We start from the raw sequence: 22,836 nt of genomic DNA on the forward strand, positions 1-22,836 counted from the left end.
CTTATGCCCGCTCTCAATCCCTTTGTAAATGACACTTACCTGCTGAATGCTTTGCACAGCTGAATTGGTCTCATCCCCCACATTTCCTGTGAACTCGACTTCTTTTTCTGTATATTCACTGAAGGCAGAGTCCTCAGGTACTTGGACTTCCTCCTCGTCACCTGGTTTAGGCTTTCGTTTATGGCCACGTTTATGAGTCTTCACACGCTTGGCCTCTGGTAGCTCTCCTTGTTCCAGAGACAGATCTGGCTGCATGGACAGAGTTTTCAATAACATACAATATCACTGTTCACTGTTCTTTATTATTACAGTCCACGACCAGTATATAAATAAAGGAAACATTAATTACAAAAAGGATAAAAGTAATATACAAAAAACTACACGTCTGGCAACAAACTGGCACTTGGACACTCTCCTGGGCAAATACTAAAAATGAGGTCATTTCAGTAACTGCAATCACTGCCACTCTTCAGTGTTGAGGGCCCTTCCCACTTTTTTGTGATTGCAGACCAGGGTGCAAAACTGGGCAACCAATCGAGTCGTATGGTGGTTCTTATCTGACGGAAGATATTCAAGCCTAATTTCATTAGAGCTTTCCAGCAATGGTCCGATAGTTTCGCTACGAATTTTTTTTAAAAAAATTCTTCAATAAAATAAACAGCAATCTTCATAATTTAAAATATGTGTAAACTTAAATACAGAATTTCTATATTACAACTTATTCCAATATCCTCATTCATACTACCACACCGAATACACGGTTTATCCTCTGTAAAATAACTAGACTATCATCGCTGCACATTGTCCTTTCTCACCCTTAATTATAAGATTTTCCATTTTATTTACAGCTGGTAACCATAGCTCATCTAGACTCATTGTACCACCATTTTTCTGATGCATTGTTGCCTTAATTAAAACATATATTTCTTTAACTTTAACCAATCATTCCTCTATCTCTGGAATCGTTTTTTGTTTCCAGTGTCTGGCAAAAGTAATTCTAGCAGCGGTTATCATGTGTAACCCCATACATCGGTTATCTTTAGTTAGGTTTGGAACTAAATTTAACAAGAGTATCTCAGGTTTACATGGGATGTCAATCTCCATTCCGACAGATAGATATTTCACTATTTCAGTCCAGAACGTTATAGCTCTCTCACACTTCCACCACATATGTATAAAGTCTGCTTGTTTTTTATCACAGTACCAACTATTGTTCACTGATTTGTAGATTTTACTTATTCTAATTGGAGTTAAATACCACATATATACCATCTTAATTAGATTTTCTCTTATTTGCAAACTGACATTGAAATCTAATCCCTTTGAAAAAATATGTTCCTTCTTGATCACTCAGTGGTTTATCTAAGTAAATGTTCCATTTGTCCCTATAACCCAATGTTAAATTTAAATTATCTTTTAATAAAATTTGCATATATTTTTGAAGTTGAAAATTTATCTTGGAGCATTAGTTTTTCAAACTCTGATTTTTCTCTAATTTCAGTTAATTCTTTTTCTTTTAAATTATTCCAATACTTTTTCATTTGTAAATATTCTATAAATGTAATATTAACTTCTTTTTTCTCCAAAAAAATTTCTAGAGGTTCTAAATGATTATTATTTTTAATCCAATAATGATAATCATTCTGTTTATCTGTCTTTATTCTACAAGGAAGTTGGAATTCTGGATTCTCGGCTAAGATGTTCCAAAGGAAGGAAGACAGTGGGGAAATATCTGGGGCTAGTTTCTCTCTTAATACATCCCATTGTTTTAGAATGGTATTAATACAGTTACTGTCTTTGTCATAAAAAAGTTTCCTATCAGTTTTTTTTTACCATGGCCATCTATTTAGCGGGCATTTAACAAAGTCTTGCTCAATTTTAATATAAGATTCGTTTCCATCGTTTACTACCCATGATTTTAACCATTTTACCCTGGCTACCTGATAATATACTAGTAAATTTGGCATTCCTATCCCTCCTTTGCTTTTAGGTTCATATAGATTAATATTTCTAAATCTGTTTTTTTTTATTCTGCCAAATAAATCTATTACAGATCTTCTGCCATTCTTCAATCATTTTCTTTGGTATATCTACAAATAGGTTATTGAAAATAAATTTTATTTTTGGTAGGATTATCATTTTGATTAAGTTGACTCGACCTAGAAATGTTGCATTTTGAGGAAGCCATTTTTGAGCATATTCTTTTAATTCTTCAGCTATTTTCCCGCAATTTAAATTTAAACATTTAGTTCTATAATTACTTAGCCAAATACCTAGATATTTAATGTTTTCTGCTTTTCCTAGATCTTCTGCCCATACTTATTTCTCCTTTCGCTACGAATTTTGTTATATAAGGTGCATTCAAAAACCACGTGCTCTATCAATTAGATTTCTTTTTGTGGGCAGATGCATAAATATCACTGATCTGGTCAATTTAGGGATATTATGTCTCCATGTAAAAATATGCTGGCACTGTGATTTATTTAAACCGGCAAAGGAACTAAGAAGTGTATTTTCTTTTCTTGTTTATGACAGTGTTCTTAAAGCATTATCTCATGATAAAATAAATATATCCTGGAAAACATTAATGTGAAACAGCACTCTGCATCAAAATATCCAAACTCTTTAGCTCATATCTTTTTTGATTGTGTGTTGGTGACCTCTCTGGATTCAGCCAATGATAGCTTCTGGTGCTTCTTCCTCTTCCCTGGCTTCTCTTCTCCCTAATATGGATTTTGTTATAACACTGTCTGTGGCAAAAAATTTGACTGCAGTAGATTCGACACAAAGGTGGAACCAGAGAGTGCTATTAGAGTGACCTATGTTGCCCAAGACTGTTGGGTCATTAGATTATTTGAAATAAAATAAAATGTCCAAATTACAGTTCTTATGATGACCTGGGAGATAAACATATTGAATACTTTCATGGACATGCCCCCATGGGATCTCATCAAGGACAGACTGAAACTGTCTTTGGGAAACTGAAGTGGTGTGAATGGACTCTAAGCCTTTGGGTGTTGTGACCAATATATGCAAAGTGTGGCAGAAGAATTTTTAAAAATCTGATTAATCATACAAATTATGGATATGCTTTTATTTTTGTTCAGCAGCTATTCACTGGTAAAACTGCTTGCCAGTGGTGGGCATCTTGTATTGCAAGTTTAATGATCTCTCTTTAATCACAAGATTGAGAAATACTTATTTTAAAATGAAATCTAGTATTCCTGAAGACTCAATTAGGACCATACATACAGCATCAAAGAAAATCAGTTCCCATCCTTTTTTTACACTGTAAAAGTCCCCAAAAATACAGGAAGAGGAATAGAAAGTTGTAAGAAAAATTCACATTTTACTCTGATCAATTTTACCTGCACAATCCCTATAGATGAAGCATCGACCGTAGTGGTCTCTGGGAGCTGTTCTAAGTCATCGATCCTAACTGAAAGCACCTGAAAATAAAAATATTAAGGAATTAATAATCTAAAACAGGATTAATATGTAACATCATGTGCATGGATTTATTTTATATTCATGTGGTCATATCAGTACAACAGATTTAGTGCAACATTGTTCACTTTCGTTGGCCATTAAGTAATTTACGCCATTTAAATCATATAAACTGACTGACTGATTTACAATAGCTAATGTGACATGACAGCCAGAATGCCATATTTGGTTATGAGAAACTTAACTTCTAATCTCTTCTCTCATCCATGAAAATCACTGTAGAGATTTGATCAAGTCTTGCACATGAACACACAAAACTGCCTGATGCAAAGTCAGATCACTGGTCTATAAAGATCAGTAATGTCTACTCTGACTGGCAGCATCTCGGTCTCAGAGGTCTTTCAACTCATCCTTTTGACTGGAATAGCTGAGGACCGAACCTGGGGACTTCTGCATGCAAAGCAGATGCTGTACCACTGAACCATGGCCCCTACCCAACACAGCCTACTTCACACAGTTGTTCAAAGCTGAAATGCTCCTCTAACAGTGCAATCCTAAGAAGAGTTACTCCAGCCTAAGCCCATTCATCTCAATGAGCTTAGACTGTAACTCTGCATATAATTGCACTGCAGTTTTCTTGAATTAATTAAGGAAACACATGCAGAACATGTAGGAAACACATGTATTGGTGGCTGAACAACAACCAACTCCTCATAGCAAGGCTTTAATTATTTAAGATTTTATGTATGTTTATATTTTTCAGATAGGACAACGTTGCACAAGAGCTGCCATAATGCCACATGTACAGAAACAAATATTGTATAACCAGGCAGCAGCCTTTCCTCTGCAATTGTTTAACATGTGTTTAATTACAACATAGGAAGGTTCAGAAGCTTGTGAACTGCTCCACTGGGTCAGTGCTGAATAAGCAGCTCTGAGGGGGAAGCAACATCTAAAGCAGAATGTAAATAGCTATAAACTTCGTGACTCACCACTTCTAGGAAGTGTTCAGGGATGCTAAAGGTCAGAAATTGCTGTCCCCAAGTGGGTGCTTCCCCAGCCTAGCTTTGTAACTTTGTACCTCTGACGTAGGACATTTCCGCATGGGTAATCTACCCATGGTTAATGCTGTTGGAAAGTGGATCTTTTCCTGCTTCCCCACAGCATCATGGTGCATATTTGCACCTCCCAGGGTTTCCCAGGCTTTCCTGTGAATTTTTCTCAAACCTGCTTTGCTCCAAAGTTTTGGAGGAGACCACAGCAAAGCCTGGATGGCTGCTGTGTGGATGGGAAAAATTGTATTTTCTGGCCCATAACAACAGCCATTTCTCCTGACCCTGTCCCCATGGCAGCCATTTCCTTCTCCATGGTGCTAACATATCATTATATCAATATACCGTTGTAGCATCAGGTGTAACTGTTTCTCTGAATTCTTAGTTTCATTTTTCTAAAAACTGTAGGTTTCTAGCTCCTTCCCTGGCGGACATAAAAATAATGAAAGTTGGGAATTCATAGAACTTGTTCCACCTATTGTTACAATGGTATATGGATATAATGATATTCTAGTGCTGATTTTTTAAAAAGCTGCAACAATCCCAGTGGCTCGGGGGGGAGGAAGGCCACTGCAAGGGGACTGGGGCAAGGAAACCTGCCATGTGTAAGCCCCTCTGCCACTGCACTTTATCTGTAGCCTCAGGCCATAAAGATAGGGTGACAAATTTAGCCACCCACTCAGCACTTCAATTGAAACAATCCCCCCCCCCAGGATAACCAAAATATTACTGCAGCCACTCAGATTTTTAAACATTAAAATTTTGGGGCAAATCCTTTATGGCATCCCAATCTGGATCCCAGCACTAAATAACTCTGTGGAGGGTATTCAAGCAAAAATTTTGAGGCAAATCCTAGGAGTACCGAAATATATCCCATATGTGACGTTATGCTTAGAAACAGGCCAGAATTTAGTTGAAACCAGAGCTTGGATCTCAACCTTTAAATACTGGCTTAAAATTCACTTTAGGGCAAATCAAGGAACTCTTATGTTCCATCTGCTAAAAGACACCTACAAATCTAGTTGGTTCTCCACTATTCTAGCTAAACTTGGCCATATCGGCATTTCCTTAGAGGATCTGTCAATGTTAGTCGAAAAACTAGCATTCAGTACTATCAAATAAAGAATTTTAGACCAAGAAGAACAAATGATATGTCCATCTATTCCGCCAACATGCTCCCCTCTTAAATTAGGTCTACAGGTTAAATACGGGAAACTACAACAGTACTTTGATACACTTGAGGATCCCCTCCAACAGAGGGCTTTTATGCTCACCAGACTTAATGCCCTCCCCTCAGAGGTATTAAAGGGCAGGTTTAAAAATATCCCCTTTGAAAAAAGAATACGTTTATGCGGTTTGAGTCAACATGATACACTTCAGCATATAATTATAAATTGTCTTCTGCATGATGGCCCTCGTAAGAAAACAATTTTACCCTTGATGGATAAAATGAAATCTAGCCACGAAACTGCCATATGCCGGTTTTTAATGAACGACTCTATCCCTGAAGTCACTTTAAAGGTGGTGGAATTTTTGATAGAAGTTGTCAAGTTTAGGATCAAAGCTTAAATCATATCTATATGGGATATGTATGGAATGAGAATTCTTGTGTACCATCTATGCTATATTTCTGAGAATATGCCAATAAAGGTCATTTGATTGACTGTAGCCACACCACAAGCAGGAGACCTTCCTCCCCCTGTGCTACAGTGGTCCCAACCAGAATCAGCCTCCCATGATGCTCTTAAATGTCTTTCCCAGGTACTACAAAGTGGAGGCATGTCCCAGGGATGAAGCTGGGGACAGCTTCATGTCTAGCTGTGCCCCCATGTATTTTTGATTTTGTCCAGTATGTTCAGCCTTCATCCATGGATACTGTCAGTGTGATATATTCATATTTCAGCAACCTTCATAATGAATCAAAGTTGTTGAACTGCCACTGGTGCATAAAAATAACATTCAGAACAAGGAAACATACAATTAATGAGTCTCACTTGGAAGTCAAAGGAGAATCACCACCATTACAATATCAGCATACTCACCTCTGGATGTTTTCGTCTCATGTGACGGCTCATTGATGCTCTGGTAGAAACCTTCGTTCCACAGAGATGACAGCTCTGAGCTTCTACCTTATCATGGGTCAGCTGGATGTGTTTCTGGAGCATGTAATCAGTGACATACTTTTTATCACACACTGAACATGTCCACTGCTTCCCCACTAGCAGACAATAAAACAAAAAGCTCTTTTAGTATTGCATTTCTATCACAGCAAACACTTTTTAGTATATGGTATAGAATACAAAAGTAGTTAAGTCAACTTTGGAAACTGTTCAGACCAAACATTCACCTGTGTGAATAAGTTTATGCGTCTCCATTGTGTTCCTTTCACTAAACGTTTTCCCACAGAGCTCACACATGAAATCTTTGATTCCTGCCAAACAGAAAATACATTACGATCAAAATGATACTGTGCTTTGGCACAAGTGGGTCATCTGCAGAAATCAGTGCAAGCTCCAATTCATGTAACCCAATGAGTGGGTGACAGGTGTTGTAGCTTGCATAAGCAGCTCCCAGGTCTACTCTGGATCCTATCAAACAGACATGTGCTGGAAATTCCTGGTTGAAACATGGATTCTCAGGCATGTGGGGGCATTTAGATCAAGACACTGGTGCATGGGAAAGTCTCCCCATCCCCCAATTACCAGTTTCCCAACCTGAAACAGCCCTAGGAAGCTACTATTTGTCCCACTGTGGAAACTTCCATCAGGGCATGCAAGTTTCCCTAACGGACAGTGATGTGCATTTTCTAGAAAAAATTGAATTAGAGAATTATCTGTTCTGTTTAAATAAATAAATAATTTAAATCCTTTTAGTAAAAGAAGATAAATACACCAACTACAAGCCTGGATTACGTACAAGCACTGGCGATTTTGTCCATGGTTTATATCCCATGTTTAGGCCATCTAACATGATTGATTTGTAGCACAACAGCCCTATAAATAAACAAAGACTATATTTATGTATATGGGGCAGAAAATTTCCACAGAAAAATATAGTATTGGTACAGGGCAAACAGCAGCTCCACAGAGCTGTTTCAGGTCAGGAAAATAGCCTTGGCTCTCTCTCTTCACACACCATGATCCTAATTCAGACTGGGTGAGAATTACAACTAAGAATCTCAGCTCACAACTGCTTGACAAGACCCAGGGCAGACCTGGGAATAGCATATTGTTTTGTTAGACCCTCAGCAATCATGAAATGAAGGACCCCTTAACACCAGGCTAAAGATTGTGTGATTCACTAGCAAAGACTACACAGCTGCACTTCTTAGGCCAAAGCATCTCATCACTTCTATTAGTTCTTCACATTCATCAGTTCTTCACATTCACAGTTTACGTGATTCAAAACATTATCTTCCTTCAGCTTCCTGCCTTTATCAGCTACTCCACTCATGCTAGTAGTTCTTTATTCTGGAAAAGAGGTTTTTTTTGGGGGGGGGGATTACCTAGGTGCATTTGGTAAAATAAAAAAAAAACATTAGCAGAGTCAACTTCTGTAGATCTATCTACACTCCAAATTACATGTATTTGTCTGTCATTATTTCCTCCATAGTAACTTGGGAATTCCATAAAGGAGATACAGCTGGTGCCAGGTAAAATTACTGGCAAGTAAAATATAGCCATGTTAATTACTAAAATACAACACTATGCACATCTTCCAGAAAGCTGAACTCAGCTATACTTTCTTAGGAAACATGCATAAGATATGGACATAAGAAGTCACTGATGTCAGTGACTGTAGAATGACTGTACTGTACAATGACATCAGCTAGGAAAATAGCAGAACACTCTCTGATGGACTTCCAGGCAATACAGCTTGCTTTGTTCAATGGCCCAGTCAATGGACTCCTGCCAACAGGCTCACCTGTATGCCTTTTGTAATGCTTCAGCATGTTGACTTTCTGTGCAAATTTCCGATGGCATTCCATGCATTCATACTCTTTTATTCCTTTGTGTAGTTTCATGTGATGGCGCAATGCGTGTTTTGTTTTCATGCCTGTAAGGGATAAAGCTTAAGTTGAGGTATGGTAAAGAAACCCTTTCATCCCTCTTCCCCTGAGCAATACTCAAGAAAAAAGACTGCATGCGAATGTTTTAAGCCAATGGCCACCTCCTGGAGAAAGGCACAAAATGCCTCTTCAAACTTAGCTGGAGCTACCTTTGTGCTATGGCTTGTTTTAGAGAACAATCCATATAAAACCTTCAAGAAGTCAATGAAAAAGAGCAACAAAAGACGGCTGAGAGGTTTTGAAATAGGTCTTTCAGAAATGAATTGTGATGCTCCGCACGAACTCTCTGTCAAGTTTCTTTAAATTAATTCAGCTGCAGCATTTGAAAACAGCATTTGAAAACACAGCCTAGGATCTAGCTACAGGAGATGCTGGAAGAGCTGCAAAAGGATTTCCTGAGCATTTTTTACTGACAAATAACAGCTGAGAGCCACACTACCGCCCCACTTCCAAGTCAGAGAGCGGCTGCAGCACTGGGAGAGGTGAATTAACATTGTATTCTAACACCAATTACATGGGGATGCTGTTTGCCAAATTGGGGAAAACCAGCAGGGGGATCCTCTTGAGGTCAAGAAATCAGGGCAGGGTTGGGGAGGCTAACCCCCCCTCATAATGAATTAAACACTGAAAATGCCTGGAACTAGGATTCACCAAAATCAATGGTACTTCCTTTCAAATATGTATGGTAAGTTAAAAAACAACAACTATCAGTACTGTGGCACCATACCGTTTGGTCATGCATATGGGACTTCAGAAGTTAAAATGTGCTCTGCTGCATAGCTATGTTGATGTAAAATTATATAGGAATAGTATATCAGTTTTTAAAAAAACCTGATTCCAAATCATTTAGACCTCCCTAATTATTAATGTAGACTCAAAATTTTACAGCGGTAATTTTATGCCACATCACAGATATTTAGAGATATAAAGGAATACTCATACCTTTGCCACATTCTGCACATAGGTATTCTCGGATATTATCATGGACTCTCATATGTTCTTTTAACATATCCTTCCTTGCAAATGACTTACCACATTGTTCACAGGCATGACTTTTCACACCTTTTAAAAACAAAGAAAAGAGATCGCTATATAAACAAAATACCAAAGGGAAAAAAACACACAAATGTTGTGTGCAAGTAAATCCAAAAATGTACCTTTCAGCACCTTTTATAAAGCAGTGGACACTCTTCCAGGACAAAGAATTTTTAAAGGATACATAGAATGACAGAGTAAGCAGAAAAGGACAGAGAATAGCTACAGAGATATCTCAGAACAGCTGTAAGAAAGGTTCCCTAAAGAAGTTATGAAAAATAAGCAAAAAAGAGAAGAACAGCAAGATGTAGATGGAAAAAAGCAGTAAGAAAGCGGCTGAAGCAAACTATGGGGCCTGTTTTCAACCAGGAATGCACCCCGTCACACTGTACACAGAGACCATACAAGGAACAGAAGTGTTACAGAAATGCTTCTGTGCCCAGAAGAAGAGAACACCCCTGACCAGCTGGAATGGCTGGGAGAGCCAGCTCTCTATGCCTGCCCCGACCAAGGCCCAGGTGACTTCTGTGACTCGTAGATAACCTCTGCTCCAGTTCAGCAGTTCCACCTACTCCTCCTTCCCGTGATGAGAGGAAATACAGCAAAGAGGCATGTAGTGTGGGAAGGTCAACACATGCTGCACAATGGAATGTACCATGTGCTTCCTACAGTTCAGGTCTGCTTTACAGCAGGTGACTAAGGGCATCCTTCCTCTCCTAAGGGGTCTTCCCCAACAAAAGGGTTTGTGGCATTTGGTGCAGAATGTTAATCACCTCAACATAAGAACAAATAATTACAATGTATTTTCCTCATAAAAGGGTTACAGAATAACAAAACAGTACAGAATAAACTAACAGCAGAAGAGCGAAACCTTTGTTGTTAAGAAAATGATAATAAAATGAGTCTACCTGTATGAATAAGTTTATGCCGCTCTAAATTCCCTATGCTGTTAAAAATCCTTCCACAGATTTCACATGGATGGATATATCTAAAATGGGAAATAAAGATCAGCTAGTGATATCCTTTTTCTGATTAACTGAAAGTCTGTGATCTTGTACTTTAATTTGAAGAAAAACACATTTTTAAACACATGTTCAAAAGCACCTGGGAATTACACAGAAAACCCAGCTGCCTTTCAGTACATCTGTCCAACTACCTACTAGAATAGCACCTTGCAGAGGCTCACTGATTCTAGGTTTTTATTTTTTAAAATTTCCTGTCACAGCTGACTACTGAATTTCAGTAGATATAGTTTGGATCCAGTACAAGGACTGCCCATTTCCCAAGCTCTCCCCTCCCCTGAGCAGCCATTCCCAGGGTCACGAGGTTCATGTGAAGCAACAGTCACAAGGGTCCAGAAGCTCGTGTGGGTAAAATTGCTCCCTTCTTCCTCTTCTGTCAGCAGACTGGAAATGGCTGTTAGGGAGACAGGAATTATCATATGATCTGTGCATGGTAGTGGCAGGAAAATGGTGTAGCTGGCCCTGGTGCTCATGTGTAAAACAGCCTAAATAACTGTCCCAAGGTGGGAAAAATGTAAGTAGAAATCCCATAAGCACTAGCCCATTATTGCCTACATGACTGTCCTTGACTGTTCTTACTTGCTGTTTTGCCAACATCTCTAGGAAATAGGTTGCAATCGGCCTTCTCATGCCTAAATCCAAATTAAGTCAATCATATTTGCCCATGTACAGATGGCAACATTACATCCTTGCTTTTGTTTTGTTGGAATCATCTACTTACTTCTGCACATTGGGGTCAGGCAGGTTCTCCCGGTGAATGACCATGTGTGCGTGGTAAGTGGCCTTCAAGGCAAAACGTCTATGGCAGATGCTACAGCCATATCCCTTCTCCTTGTGGACTTCCATGATGTGTTTTAAGTACTCCTTTCCTCGGCCAAATGTTAACTAAAGAATGAAACAAGAGTGAGGGCATCACATACTGGAAAAAGAAAATTTTGCAAACAGCAACCACTAGTTAATACAACTTTGAAGTAAATAGTAAAAGGAACCAACAATCGTATAATTTGTGGCAATGAATCCTCTGATTGGCTGAGCTGATATATTGGCTTGGAGTGTTATTTACTCAGGAAACAACTATTGTGTGTATTCCAATACCTTTGAAAGAAGGGAATTTTATCAGTCAGACTGGGAATAAAACCTTACACAGCATACCTTAAAGGGAACCTTAAGGAATCCAAAGGAGCTCATTTGCCACGGGGTCTCTATTTAATTGTACCGTCACAAGCACACTGCTACAGAACTTGGACATTTTTTCTTAAGAAACAGTATTGCTGACAAGAGCCCAGAATTGCACTCTAGCCAGTGAATCTACCTCTTAGTGAATCTTCTTAGTGAAGCATCAGAATCAGTAACTGGAGCACAGTTCTGGTCTCCAGCTTGTCATTCTGCCAACTAGAGATTCTTTAGCTAGTTCTGTAAGTAGTCATTGAGCTTTTTAGATAGCAGTAGGGCCTTAACCAGGAATTATAAAATATATATCTAAGTGCCCATAGGAAAGCATTGGTGTGATCTTGCAAATTAGAAACATGGCAACTGTGCTCCCATGGTTTTCCTATGGGGCCTTGGGGCAGCAAGGGGAGCACATTTGGCAAAGCCACTTAATTGCAAGACTGCTGGAGTGCAACAGCATGGTACTCCCAAAAGCTTTTTGCCCTGGTCTCTGCTGACACTGGGGACAAAAATAGTAAAGTGGGGAGCGGAAGGAAGAGGTGGACAGATCCTTCTCTGCTCTTGAGGTTGAGAAGAACCTCAAAGTGAAGAGGGATTGAACCATAAATGGGACCAAGCTGCAGAAATTAACTCATGAATATGCAGAAGATTGACAGAGGGACATTAGGTAGACAGCAATATATAACAAAAAGGTCCAAGAACGTGAGGCAAAAAGGGAACAATCACATTAAAGACAGAAGTATTGAAGGAACCACACAATACTAAGATGAGAAAGGGCTGTATGCTGAAAAGCTTGCCCTAGAGTCAGTGAATGTTGTGGATTTGGGGGTGTTGAATTTGGAACTACCATATTATAGTGGTTCTTGGATTACTGACTGAAACCTTCCTCGGAGACCACTATTTAAATTCCAGAAGCTGCCCATGTAGTTCCAGGGATGAGTAAGAAGACTTCTTCATGACTCCCTATACTACTTATTGATGAAACTGTACTAGTCCCTATACTTCTTACTAGTTTGTGGGTATGTCCCCAGTCTAACTGTCTACTAAAACGCAATCCTGCAAACTGCCATTGCATACAAAAGCTCTAGCGAGGACTTTAATGTATACATGGAGTCTTCCAGCCAGCAACTTCTGCTCTATTCCAGTCACTGGAGGCAGCACATGAATGTATGTTGGCATAAATGTTGCAGCCTGGGCCTGCAAGACTCCATGTGCACACAGTAGAACACACAGGTCTCTTGATGAGAGAATGTGGCAGACTCTCTTACTATTTTTGACATTTCTCAACTCTCCCACCCCATATCTCCACAAAATGTTTGAAAGGAGTAAAACTACCTGGCACCTTTTGCAGCTATACTTGTGAGGCTCGGAATCCACACTTCCATCTGAATTTTCATCATTTTCCTCTGAAGAGATTCCTATTTTGCCAATGAACTCTTCCCTTTGGTGGTCATCCATTATTGCAATGTCCTACACAGAGTAGAGGTTTAAACTCAAACCTTTGCCAACCAAAAAACAAACCTGACACAGTTGTAATGTTTCCACAATACTAATACAAGCCAAATCCTCAGCAACTGAGATAAATGACACCTTCACTTCCCTTTTGGTTGAACTTCTGTTAATAACAAGACAGAATTGTGCAGAGTACGGCCCATTGCTCCTATGCCTGATTTCAGATGACCAAATCTGAATAAAATAATGGTACATACAAGAACTTCTTGTCTACTATTACATGGAATGCTATCTGTTAAAGGCCAACAACTAGAACTATTAAAATCATATTCATGCTTGTGCATATCCCTCAGTGATGTGTCAGCAGATGTTTCCCACATCTTATTTATAACAAATACAGAAAATAAAATAAAAATTTTCTGGTAAATCTTGATAGCAACTCTCCCTCATATTCCATATCTCATAACATCACCAGAACATCCATAACATGTTTTAGATAGAAATATTAATAGAACTTGTAATGGGTTACGCCCAACCAACTTTTCCACTGGTGAGAAAGGGAGGAGGGGGTGGGTCCCTGCGGTCCACCATAAATGCTATGCTAGAGATCACAGGACCTGTATGGACAAAAGCCTTATGATACAGGGGTGGTAAGGAAGATAATTGACAGAGATTGAGCAAAAATGGTGGCTGGATCCAACCCAATGTACAGCTCCCAATTCAATCTTAAAGAAATTCACAGCAATGGGTGCCATGCAAGTATTGTGGCTGAAGACTTAAAAACCAGCCTGTAGCCTCTCTTGCTTGCCAAACCAATCTGTATAATGTTCCTCTTATGAAATCTTGTTCTTAATTCTTCTCTTTGATAGGTGTTCTACCCCCTAGTCAAATACAGACTTAAGTAAAATTGCATTGCATACTGTAAAGCATTACAGCTGGGGACCCAACTTTTTTGAGCCTGCAGGCACCTTTGGGATTCTGACAAAGGGTGGTTGATGCAACTAATAAATGGCTGCCACAGGAGGGAGATTATGCACCAGTAGTAACTCTTTAACACTTCAGGCAGAAGCTCTGTTTAACAGGATGCCTTTTTAAATGAATGCACTACTTTAAAATATTTGTTGCATACACACATCCTTGCATACCTTCAGCCACTCAGTGCTGTGATAGTGGCTGCTGACCAAGCAGTGTTTTTAAAAATCTGCCCAGCCAATCAGATCTCCACTGGTCAATCAGAAAGGCTGTTATGCAAAAGACTTATTTGGTCTTCTCTACTTTCTAAAACAAGTTGATGGGTGCCAGGAAAAGTGTCTGTAGGTGCCATGGCACCCATGAGCACCACATTCAGAGCCTGAAGATCTGGGACTTGTCTCTGAGCAAACCAGTGGCTTTGACAGTCAGTGTGGTGTAGGTGTTAAGAGGGTCAGTCTAGGATCCGGGAGACCCACGTTCAAATGCCCATTCTGTCATATGGAAGCTCACCAGATGTCCTTGGGCCAGTCACTCACTCTAAGCCTAACCTATCCCACAGTGTTGTTGGAAGAATAAAGTGGAGGAGAGGAGGAGGGTCCCCACTGGAGAGAAAAGCAAGGTATAAGTGATGTAGAAGAAGAAGAGTTGGTTTTTATATGCCGACTTTTTCTACCACTTAAGGAAGAATCAAACCGGCTTACGATCACCTTCCCTTTCCCACAACAGACACCCTATGAGGTAGGTAAGAGCCCTGTGGCGCAGAGTGTTAAGCTGCAGTACTGCAGTCAAAAGCTCTGCTCACGACCTGAGTTCGATCCCGACAGAAGTTGGTTTCAGGTAGCCGGCTCAAGGTTGACTCAGCCTTCCATCCTTCCGAGGTCGGTGAAATGAGTACCCAGCTTGCTGGGGGTAAAGGGAAGATGACAGGGGAAGGAACTGGCAAACCACCTCGCAAACAAAGTCTGCCTTGGAAACGTCGGGATGTGACGTCACCCCATGGGTCAGGAATGACCAGGTGCTTGCACAGGGGACCTTTACCTTTATATGAGGTAGGTGGGGCTGAGAGAGCTCTAAGAGAGCTGTGACTAGCCCAGTGGTCGGCAAACTCATTAGTCAACAGAGCCAAATATCAACAGTAAAACGATTGAGATTTCTTTTGAGAGCCACCATCCTACTTGCTTGTCCCTTTAACTGGAGATGCCGGGGATTGAACCTGGGACTTTCTGCATGCCAAGCAGATGCTCCACCACTGACCCACAGCCCCTCCCAAACGGTGCAAGTGCAGACCTCCCCCCCTCCCAAGCCCCCGCCATTATAAAACGGCAACCGAGGCTGGCTGCCCAACCCTCGGAGGGCCCCCCCTGCCGCCGCCGCCCCCCCCCCAGGAAGGGGACTCCTCTCCGCCCTCCCCCGCCCTCCCAGCGCTGGGCACTAGCAGGCGTTCGGCTTGAAAGGTCCAACGAGAGGAGAGATTCGGGGACCCCCCCACCAACTGCACTCACATAAAGCTGTCTTATACTGAATCAGACCCATGGTCCATCAAAGTCCATCGTGCCTGACCCCCACCCCCAGCCGACAGAGTCAGCCTCCGGGAGGGATTCCCCTGCGCCCCACTGCTGCCGCCCTCCCCTCCTTCCCGGGCCGGAAGGAGCGCACGGGGAGCGCAGCCCGCTCTGGCCCAGCGCGAGGCGGCACCTGCCTCTCCCCCCCCCTTGCAGCAGCAGCCTGGGCGGCCAGCCGCCGCCTCTCCCCGCTGCCTCTGATCCCTTCCCGCTGGGGAGAGAGAGAGAGAGAGAGAGAGAGAGAGAGAGATGGGGAGGCCAGGGGAGGGGGGTGCTGCCTCCCACTCGCCTGCTGGCTCCTCCCGCCTGGGGCGCGCTGGAGCCCGGCGGGAGTGCGGCGCCTCTGCCTGGCTGGGCACGGGGATGCAGAGGAGCCGCTGAGCCGACGGATGGGGGGTGGGGAGGCGGGGAGCCGGCTTCCTGGCCGGCTGGCGGGATCCCGCCGGTGGTTGGGCTGGGCCAGGAACCGCGGCCGCCCGGGCCCTGGGGAGAGCAGCATTCAAGGGGCCAAAGAGCCGCATGCGGCTCGGGAGCCGCGGTTTGCCGACCACTGGACTAGCCCAAGGTCACCCAGCTGACTTCATGTGGAGGAGTGGAGAATCAAATCGGTTCTCCAGATTAGAGTCCACTGCTCTAAACCACAGCTCTTAACCACTACACCTCGCCAGCTTTCAAAAATAAATGTACAAAAATAAATTAACACAATACCTTAAAATGAACATGAATATGGTCTCTCAGTACGTCCACCCTGAAGAATTTACGCCCACAAATCTCACAGGTGTATTTCTTATCTCCATGGGTAAGGAGATGCTTGTTCATATTGCTCCTACAAGAAAATATCTAAAAAAAGACAAACAGGTTAGCGGATTAACGTTATTTTCTTGTTAAATATGAAAGATTCAAGCGGTCCTTGTTTATTATTTAAAATGAAGTTAGGTCACATTTAATAAAGTTCTAAGTTCTTCTACCATCATCATATCCTCACAGAAATGACGAAGTATTTAGACTGTGAATCTTAATAAAGAAGTATTCACAATTCCTTCCCATTTCTCTAAGCAACGTCATTTAGAAATCCTTAAATCAGATTTAGTAAAAATGCCTACCTATTTTTGAATTGATATAGCAATTTTAATTTGCAATGACAAAAACCCTGGGTGGGCAGTCCTTAAAATAAAAGCTCCCACTGAGGTAAGCCAATGAGATATCCTACCTTTCCACACACAGGACAACCAGAGGGCTCCTTCTTGTAGCGGACCATGTTGTCTGTGCTGTGCTCAAAGTCCTCTCTTTTTACACGCCTCACTCCTTAAGGTAACAGTTCCCACCAAAAATAAAGAACAAATATAAAATAAACCAAGCTGTCTACTTACACCTATGATTTTTTAAAATATAAACAACATACACTATAATACAGATGAAAACGATGCTTGAAAACGGGAACACTATCAGCACTGCCCAGTTACAGGGCTTGTACATAAATGAACAGGTGAGATCCAGAGGCAGTGGTCTTGGCCCCAGGCCAGACTGTTGTGACACTTCAGCATGTAACAATAAATTACTTATTTACATTAATCCACAGGCTCATGGCTGGAGTGAGTCTTATAGGGTTTTTGCAGAAGTTGCAAGATAACTAATGCAGAAACCATACTGAGAATATAGTGAAAGGTTATATATATATTTTTATGTTCTTATTTATAGCTGTTATTCAGGGACAAGGAATCTGACCTCACAGGAAAATTAGAGAACAAATGGCTGAGAAGACATTGCATGGCATACATTGGGTATATTACTAACTGTGCAATCCTGAAAGGGGAGGGGCGAAACGGGTGAGCAGGCAGTGTGACCTGTACGGAAGCATAAGTGTCACTTATGCCAGCCAAATTGGCATGAAGGCCAGCGCAGGGGCACTTATGCTGTCGCAGGGGAGTTGTGTGGCAGTGCGAGCCCCAGCGCCGACACAGCCTCGCTGGCAGCATATCTCTGGTACATGGGCTCACGCCAGCACTGAAGGAGGCGTTTCCGGGGGCGGAGCTGCCTTTAGGTAGCTTACAAAGCCCTTTCAGCCTGGGAATACCACTTTTTGCAGGCGCCGAGTCATGCCTGCAAAAAGGCAAGCATAACCCCATGAGACTCTATGGAGAGTTTCATGGGGTTTTCTTTAAAATACCATTTTCAGCTTGTTGTGTTTGGCAGCAAACTGATCAGAGGTCGGTGTGGCTGTGCCATTCACGGGTGCGCTACAACTACCCCCCTGCCTGAGCTGGCATTTCTTCACAGGCACTTGAGTGAGAAGCTTTTGCCTCCACACCAGGCTGAAAAGTAGCAGCACCTATCCTATACTCTTGCAATGAGTATACAGATGATGCCATCTTTCAAAAGAAACTCCCCTCAACTGTGCAGGAGGGAAGTGAGCACACTATACTTCATCTGCACTGTCTCTGTCATGCTTCCCAGGCAAACAGTTATAATTCAATAGCAAGCCTCTTCTATCAGTTGCAACTTATTCAATGGCACACACATATCCAGCAATAAATTGCCAGTGCAAATAACTAAAATGAGTATTTACGGTAGGCTAGCTTCCTGTATCTGTTGTTTCAGATAGAAAGGAAGGATAGAAACATTTCCAACAACATTTATACAATCCATATTTGGCATTCATGAGCAGTTCTTAAATAGATTTCATTTAGTATTTGAGCAACTAGATTGTGCCTTTGAGCCAAACAGCTGCACTCGAATAATTCAATGGCTGCTTTGTAATCCATCATATGACTTCATTATCATGAATGACAAGAAGAACCAACCAGGATCTATTTACTTCTACAATATATATGGAATAGCTGTCTGTTTTTTGAGAGAATACCAACAGGTATTTGCTCAAATCCCAACCTCCATCACTAAGTCAAGATCTAAGATGTTCATTACAAATGTACTTACCTTCCAGGTGCCGCCTCTGGTGATCCAACATGACATCTTTCCGGTAAAACAACTTGTTGCAGATCTCACAGGCAAATTTCTTGTCCCCATGTTTCTTTTTGTGTTTTGAGAGGTTGCTGTTTGTAGAAAAGAATCTGAAACACATCTCACACTGAAATGTCTTGTCATCTGCAAGAAAAGGAGAAGAAAAACAAAGAACCAAATGTAATATTTACATTTAGTCGTTTCTAAGAATGTGCTAATCAAACCTGCTTGTGCATCTGGACAGGATCCGTCTCTCAAAGCCAACAAGCAAATTGATCTGTCTTATGCTACAGTACTCCTCAGTAACTTGTCTTTAATAGCACCTTGACATGAGGGGACAACATAGCTGTGGCAGTGTCCAGAGTAGCCTGAGCTTATTACGCTTAGCTTCCTCCAGGCATGCTAGTTGGGATCCTTTCCAAGTGTCAATTTATCCTGGTGGGCCACTGAGATGATTTGGGATAGCATGTGATATCATCATGGTCACTACAGGGACCTGGGGCATTTCAGTTTTCTTCACACTAATACACAGCCACTGCAGTCTCCACTTCATGAAAGTGATTGTGAATGCTGCTGCACTGAAAGGGCACAGCTCAGAGGTAGTGTGTTTTGCATTCAGAAGATCCCTAGCATCCCTCCACAAAGAAAATTTCAGGTGGCAAGGCTTGGAATGAAAAAAAAAATTACTTACTCAACTGTGAATTTCCCTTCTCAGTAGGTTCCAGGATGTTGCACTCTAGGCTGCTGGGAGAAGCCTGTCCTGGACACAGGAAGGGTTGTGAGCTTTTTCCTGACTCCAGTAGGAGGGGTTTCTTCTCTGCTTTCCATAAGAGCCTGACAAAGCCCCTAACAAATCAACTCAGCATATTAAATAACGTAACAATCCCAGTATTCCATATTTACCTGGGTTATATAAAAAGGAAATAAGAACACACAATAATAGGACATCTCAGCTGACACAAACTGTCTAGAGTTGAAGCAAGAGAGTTGGTCCTCCCAAAAGAAGCCACGCAGAGAACTTGTTAGTATCACTCAACTATTCCAGTGACTCTAATAACTATTAACCAGATGGGAAGGAAGTCAGCCGCACCCTGGAACCACTGAGAAAGGAAATTCACAGCAAGTGAATAAAATTTCTATTCTCCAATGGTCCCTAGGGTCTAGACTCTTGAAATATAGAATAGCCATCAACATTAGGGTGAGACCACAAAACTAAAGATCAGTCACCACTTGCTGGAGGAACCTTCTACCAAAGACAGCATCCAAATGTGAAAGTTTTGTTATATGGCAATGACAGGTAAACTTAAGGAGAGATTTCCATGGGGATACTTTGCAAATTGCTGAAAGGAAGGAAGAAAACGATTGACTGCAGTAGTAGCTGTGCCTTCTGGTGGATCTCTACCCTGAGCCTTGTATACTGTAAAACATACAGCCTTGAATCCAACATCTCAACTTCGACACGGAGATTCTGGCTCCCAAGGGGGATTTTCCAATTGAAACAAACCTTGATGATAACCAGAAACTGGGACCCCCTTGAACATCTAAACAGTGCCAATCCTTCTCTCCTGCGGTACTTGGTAACATCGAAATGAAGGCAATCCTCCTTCCTCTGATGTATTAAAAGGAGAATTTACTGTAGGAATAGAGGTCTGATTGGCTGAAAAGACTACTGTATCCTAGTGGAAAACACACCATTCCCTGTATATTGACAAAGTATAAATTTTAGGGATCCTATATCCTGATGCAATTGCCACTAGGAAAACATAAGGGAATTCCCTAAGAGGACTAACAACCAAATATTCAAAAAGTCACTAAATCAGATCAGGGAGTACAATGGTGAGGATTCAGGTAGAAAACCTGTGGATGGTTGGAGTTGGGGAAAAGAGCATCTTTGATTATCCCCTGTCATTGCTGAAAAGGACACCACCAGCCATGTAAGGATGTCTGACCTCAACCCTCATTCCAGGTCACTCAACAATTAAGTAACGAAGGTCTTCATCTAAATGTGGTATCTCCAGACTTCCAACCCTGGACCAGGTACTATAAGAAAGTTTGTGGATCCTTTACAGGATACTATCAGGGACCTGGATATCCCTGACCTGGATAGCCCAGGATAGCCCAATCTTGTAAGGTAATTAGGGTCAGCCCTAGTGAGTACCTGGATGGAACACCACTAAGGAAGTCCACGGTTGCTACATAGAGGCAGGCAATGGCAAACTACCTTTGAATGTCTCTTGCCTTGAAAACTCTATGGGGTTGCCATAACTCAGCTACGACTTGATGGCACTTTCCACTACCGAGGTAGAAATAACAGGGATTTCAAGTTCCCATAACAGCCCCCTCTCTGACTTAAGACATTTAGTTTCAGAAAGCCTTGACAAGGATGGTACATGGCCACCTAGGACAACAAATCTGAAAGAAATGCGACTGGTCAAGGGGGAAGGCAGGACCATCCAAACAGATCCTGAAACTGAGTCCTCCTGGGAAACAACCCTACATTTGCCCTTTGACCTATTACTCTTTGCATGACCTTTGCTGGGAGTTTCATGGGATGGAAGCTTAGAGCATCCCTAGTGGCTACTAGTGGACTACTGATGAAGGTTAAATCAGAAAGTGCCAAAGCAGGATTACAGCTGAACATCCAGAAGACAAAAGGAATGGCTACTGGGGAATTACACAACTTTGAGGTTGACAATGAGGAAATTGAAATTGTTAAAAGATTTTCTATTCCTTGACTCCATTATCAATCAAAAGGGAGACTGCAACCAAGAAGTCAGAAGGAGACTGAGACTGGGAAGAGCAGTCATGAAGGAGATAGAAAAGGTTCTTAAGTATAAGGATGCGTTGCTGCCAACCAAGATCAAGATAATTCATACCATAGTATTCTCCATTACTATGTATCAGTGTGAAAGTAGGACGATGAAGAAAGCTGACAGGAAACTAGTTGATCCAGTTGAAGTATGGTGTTGGAGGAGAGCTTTATGGATACCATGGACTGCCAAAAAGACAAGTAAGTGGGTACTGGATCAAATCAAGCCTGAACTCTCCTTAGAAACTAAAATGACTAAACTGAGGCTATCATACTTTGGTCACATTATGAGAAGAGTCACTGGAAAATACAACAATGCTAGGAAAAGTTGAAGGCAGCAGGAAGAGAGGAAGACCCAACATGTGATGGATTGGCTCAATCAAGAAAGCCATGGCCCTCAGTTTGCAAAACCTGAGTGAGGCTCTTAATGATAGCATATTTTGGAGGTCATTAATTCATAAGGTTACCATAGAAGCGACTTGATAGCACTTACACACAGTGGCCACTCATCATGAAAGTGTTGACTCCCTTTGCTTACAGGCACCAATGAGGAAATTTACCTCAGGCATAAAGAGATCTATCCAAAGGGCTCAAATTGCATATTTGTTCAAGGACCTCTGGGTGTAACTTCCATTCTTCTTGGTCTGGTTTACATCAGTTTAGTCAGTCTGCTGTCACAGTGGATGCTCCTGTTAGATGGACCAACCTGATGGACAGCAGATTCCATCTTGCTTAGGATTTGCACTGCTACTAAGTGCAGAAACTGCACCCTAATCGCCTCCAGTTGATTGACACACGACTTTGTTAACACAATGGCCACATATATCAGCCCATACCATCCTTTCAAATGGTTTTGGAAGGAAAACCAACCCTAATTTTACAGGTCTCAGTTCGAGATGATAGATTCTTATCTGATTTGTGTTCTGGAACAGAGTCCTTCAGCTGATTACCCCTAGGGATGAGCTCCCTAATCATGAGGAATCCTCTCTTAGGATGTCCAAGGTGAGGCCCTCGTGCTGACGAGACTGCCCATTCCCATGATGCAGACTCCCTGCAAAGAGCCTGAGATAGGTCAGAAAACATAGTTGTCAGCTAGCGATCTTAATCAGAGAAGGTGGACAACTTGTGCTGTGGTCTTGCATGGAATTTGACCTAAGGAGTTGCATCTTGGTGTGACTCATCGCCATTTCACCTCCCAACAGCCCCTAGTTTCTGCCAAAATCACAGCAACTCATGTTATCCCTCCACTTGTATCTAATTGCCACCCGGGGTGGTGTCCCCCCCTCCA

The 22,836-nt window shown here is 41.7% G+C and overlaps 1 protein-coding gene across 1 annotated transcript in view; it reads right to left on the reverse strand.

Moving 5' to 3' along the window:
- The window catches only part of PRDM15 (PR/SET domain 15), a 63,873-nt gene that overhangs the window by 1,905 nt on the left and 39,132 nt on the right, over positions 1–22,836 (reverse strand). Inside the window, exons 14-25 of the mRNA XM_056858554.1 lie at positions 18,716–18,883; positions 16,992–17,086; positions 16,490–16,621; positions 13,131–13,265; positions 11,347–11,510; positions 10,512–10,591; positions 9,511–9,630; positions 8,424–8,555; positions 6,847–6,930; positions 6,542–6,717; positions 3,369–3,449; positions 40–249 (exon numbers count right to left, since the gene is read on the reverse strand). Coding sequence (XP_056714532.1) covers positions 40–249; positions 3,369–3,449; positions 6,542–6,717; positions 6,847–6,930; positions 8,424–8,555; positions 9,511–9,630; positions 10,512–10,591; positions 11,347–11,510; positions 13,131–13,265; positions 16,490–16,621; positions 16,992–17,086; positions 18,716–18,883 — 1,577 coding nt within the window. The remainder of the gene's footprint in view (positions 1–39; positions 250–3,368; positions 3,450–6,541; positions 6,718–6,846; positions 6,931–8,423; positions 8,556–9,510; positions 9,631–10,511; positions 10,592–11,346; positions 11,511–13,130; positions 13,266–16,489; positions 16,622–16,991; positions 17,087–18,715; positions 18,884–22,836) is intronic.

Source organism: Euleptes europaea, chromosome 12 (genome assembly GCF_029931775.1).
Source record: "Euleptes europaea isolate rEulEur1 chromosome 12, rEulEur1.hap1, whole genome shotgun sequence".
Classification (NCBI taxonomy): domain Eukaryota; kingdom Metazoa; phylum Chordata; class Lepidosauria; order Squamata; family Sphaerodactylidae; genus Euleptes; species Euleptes europaea.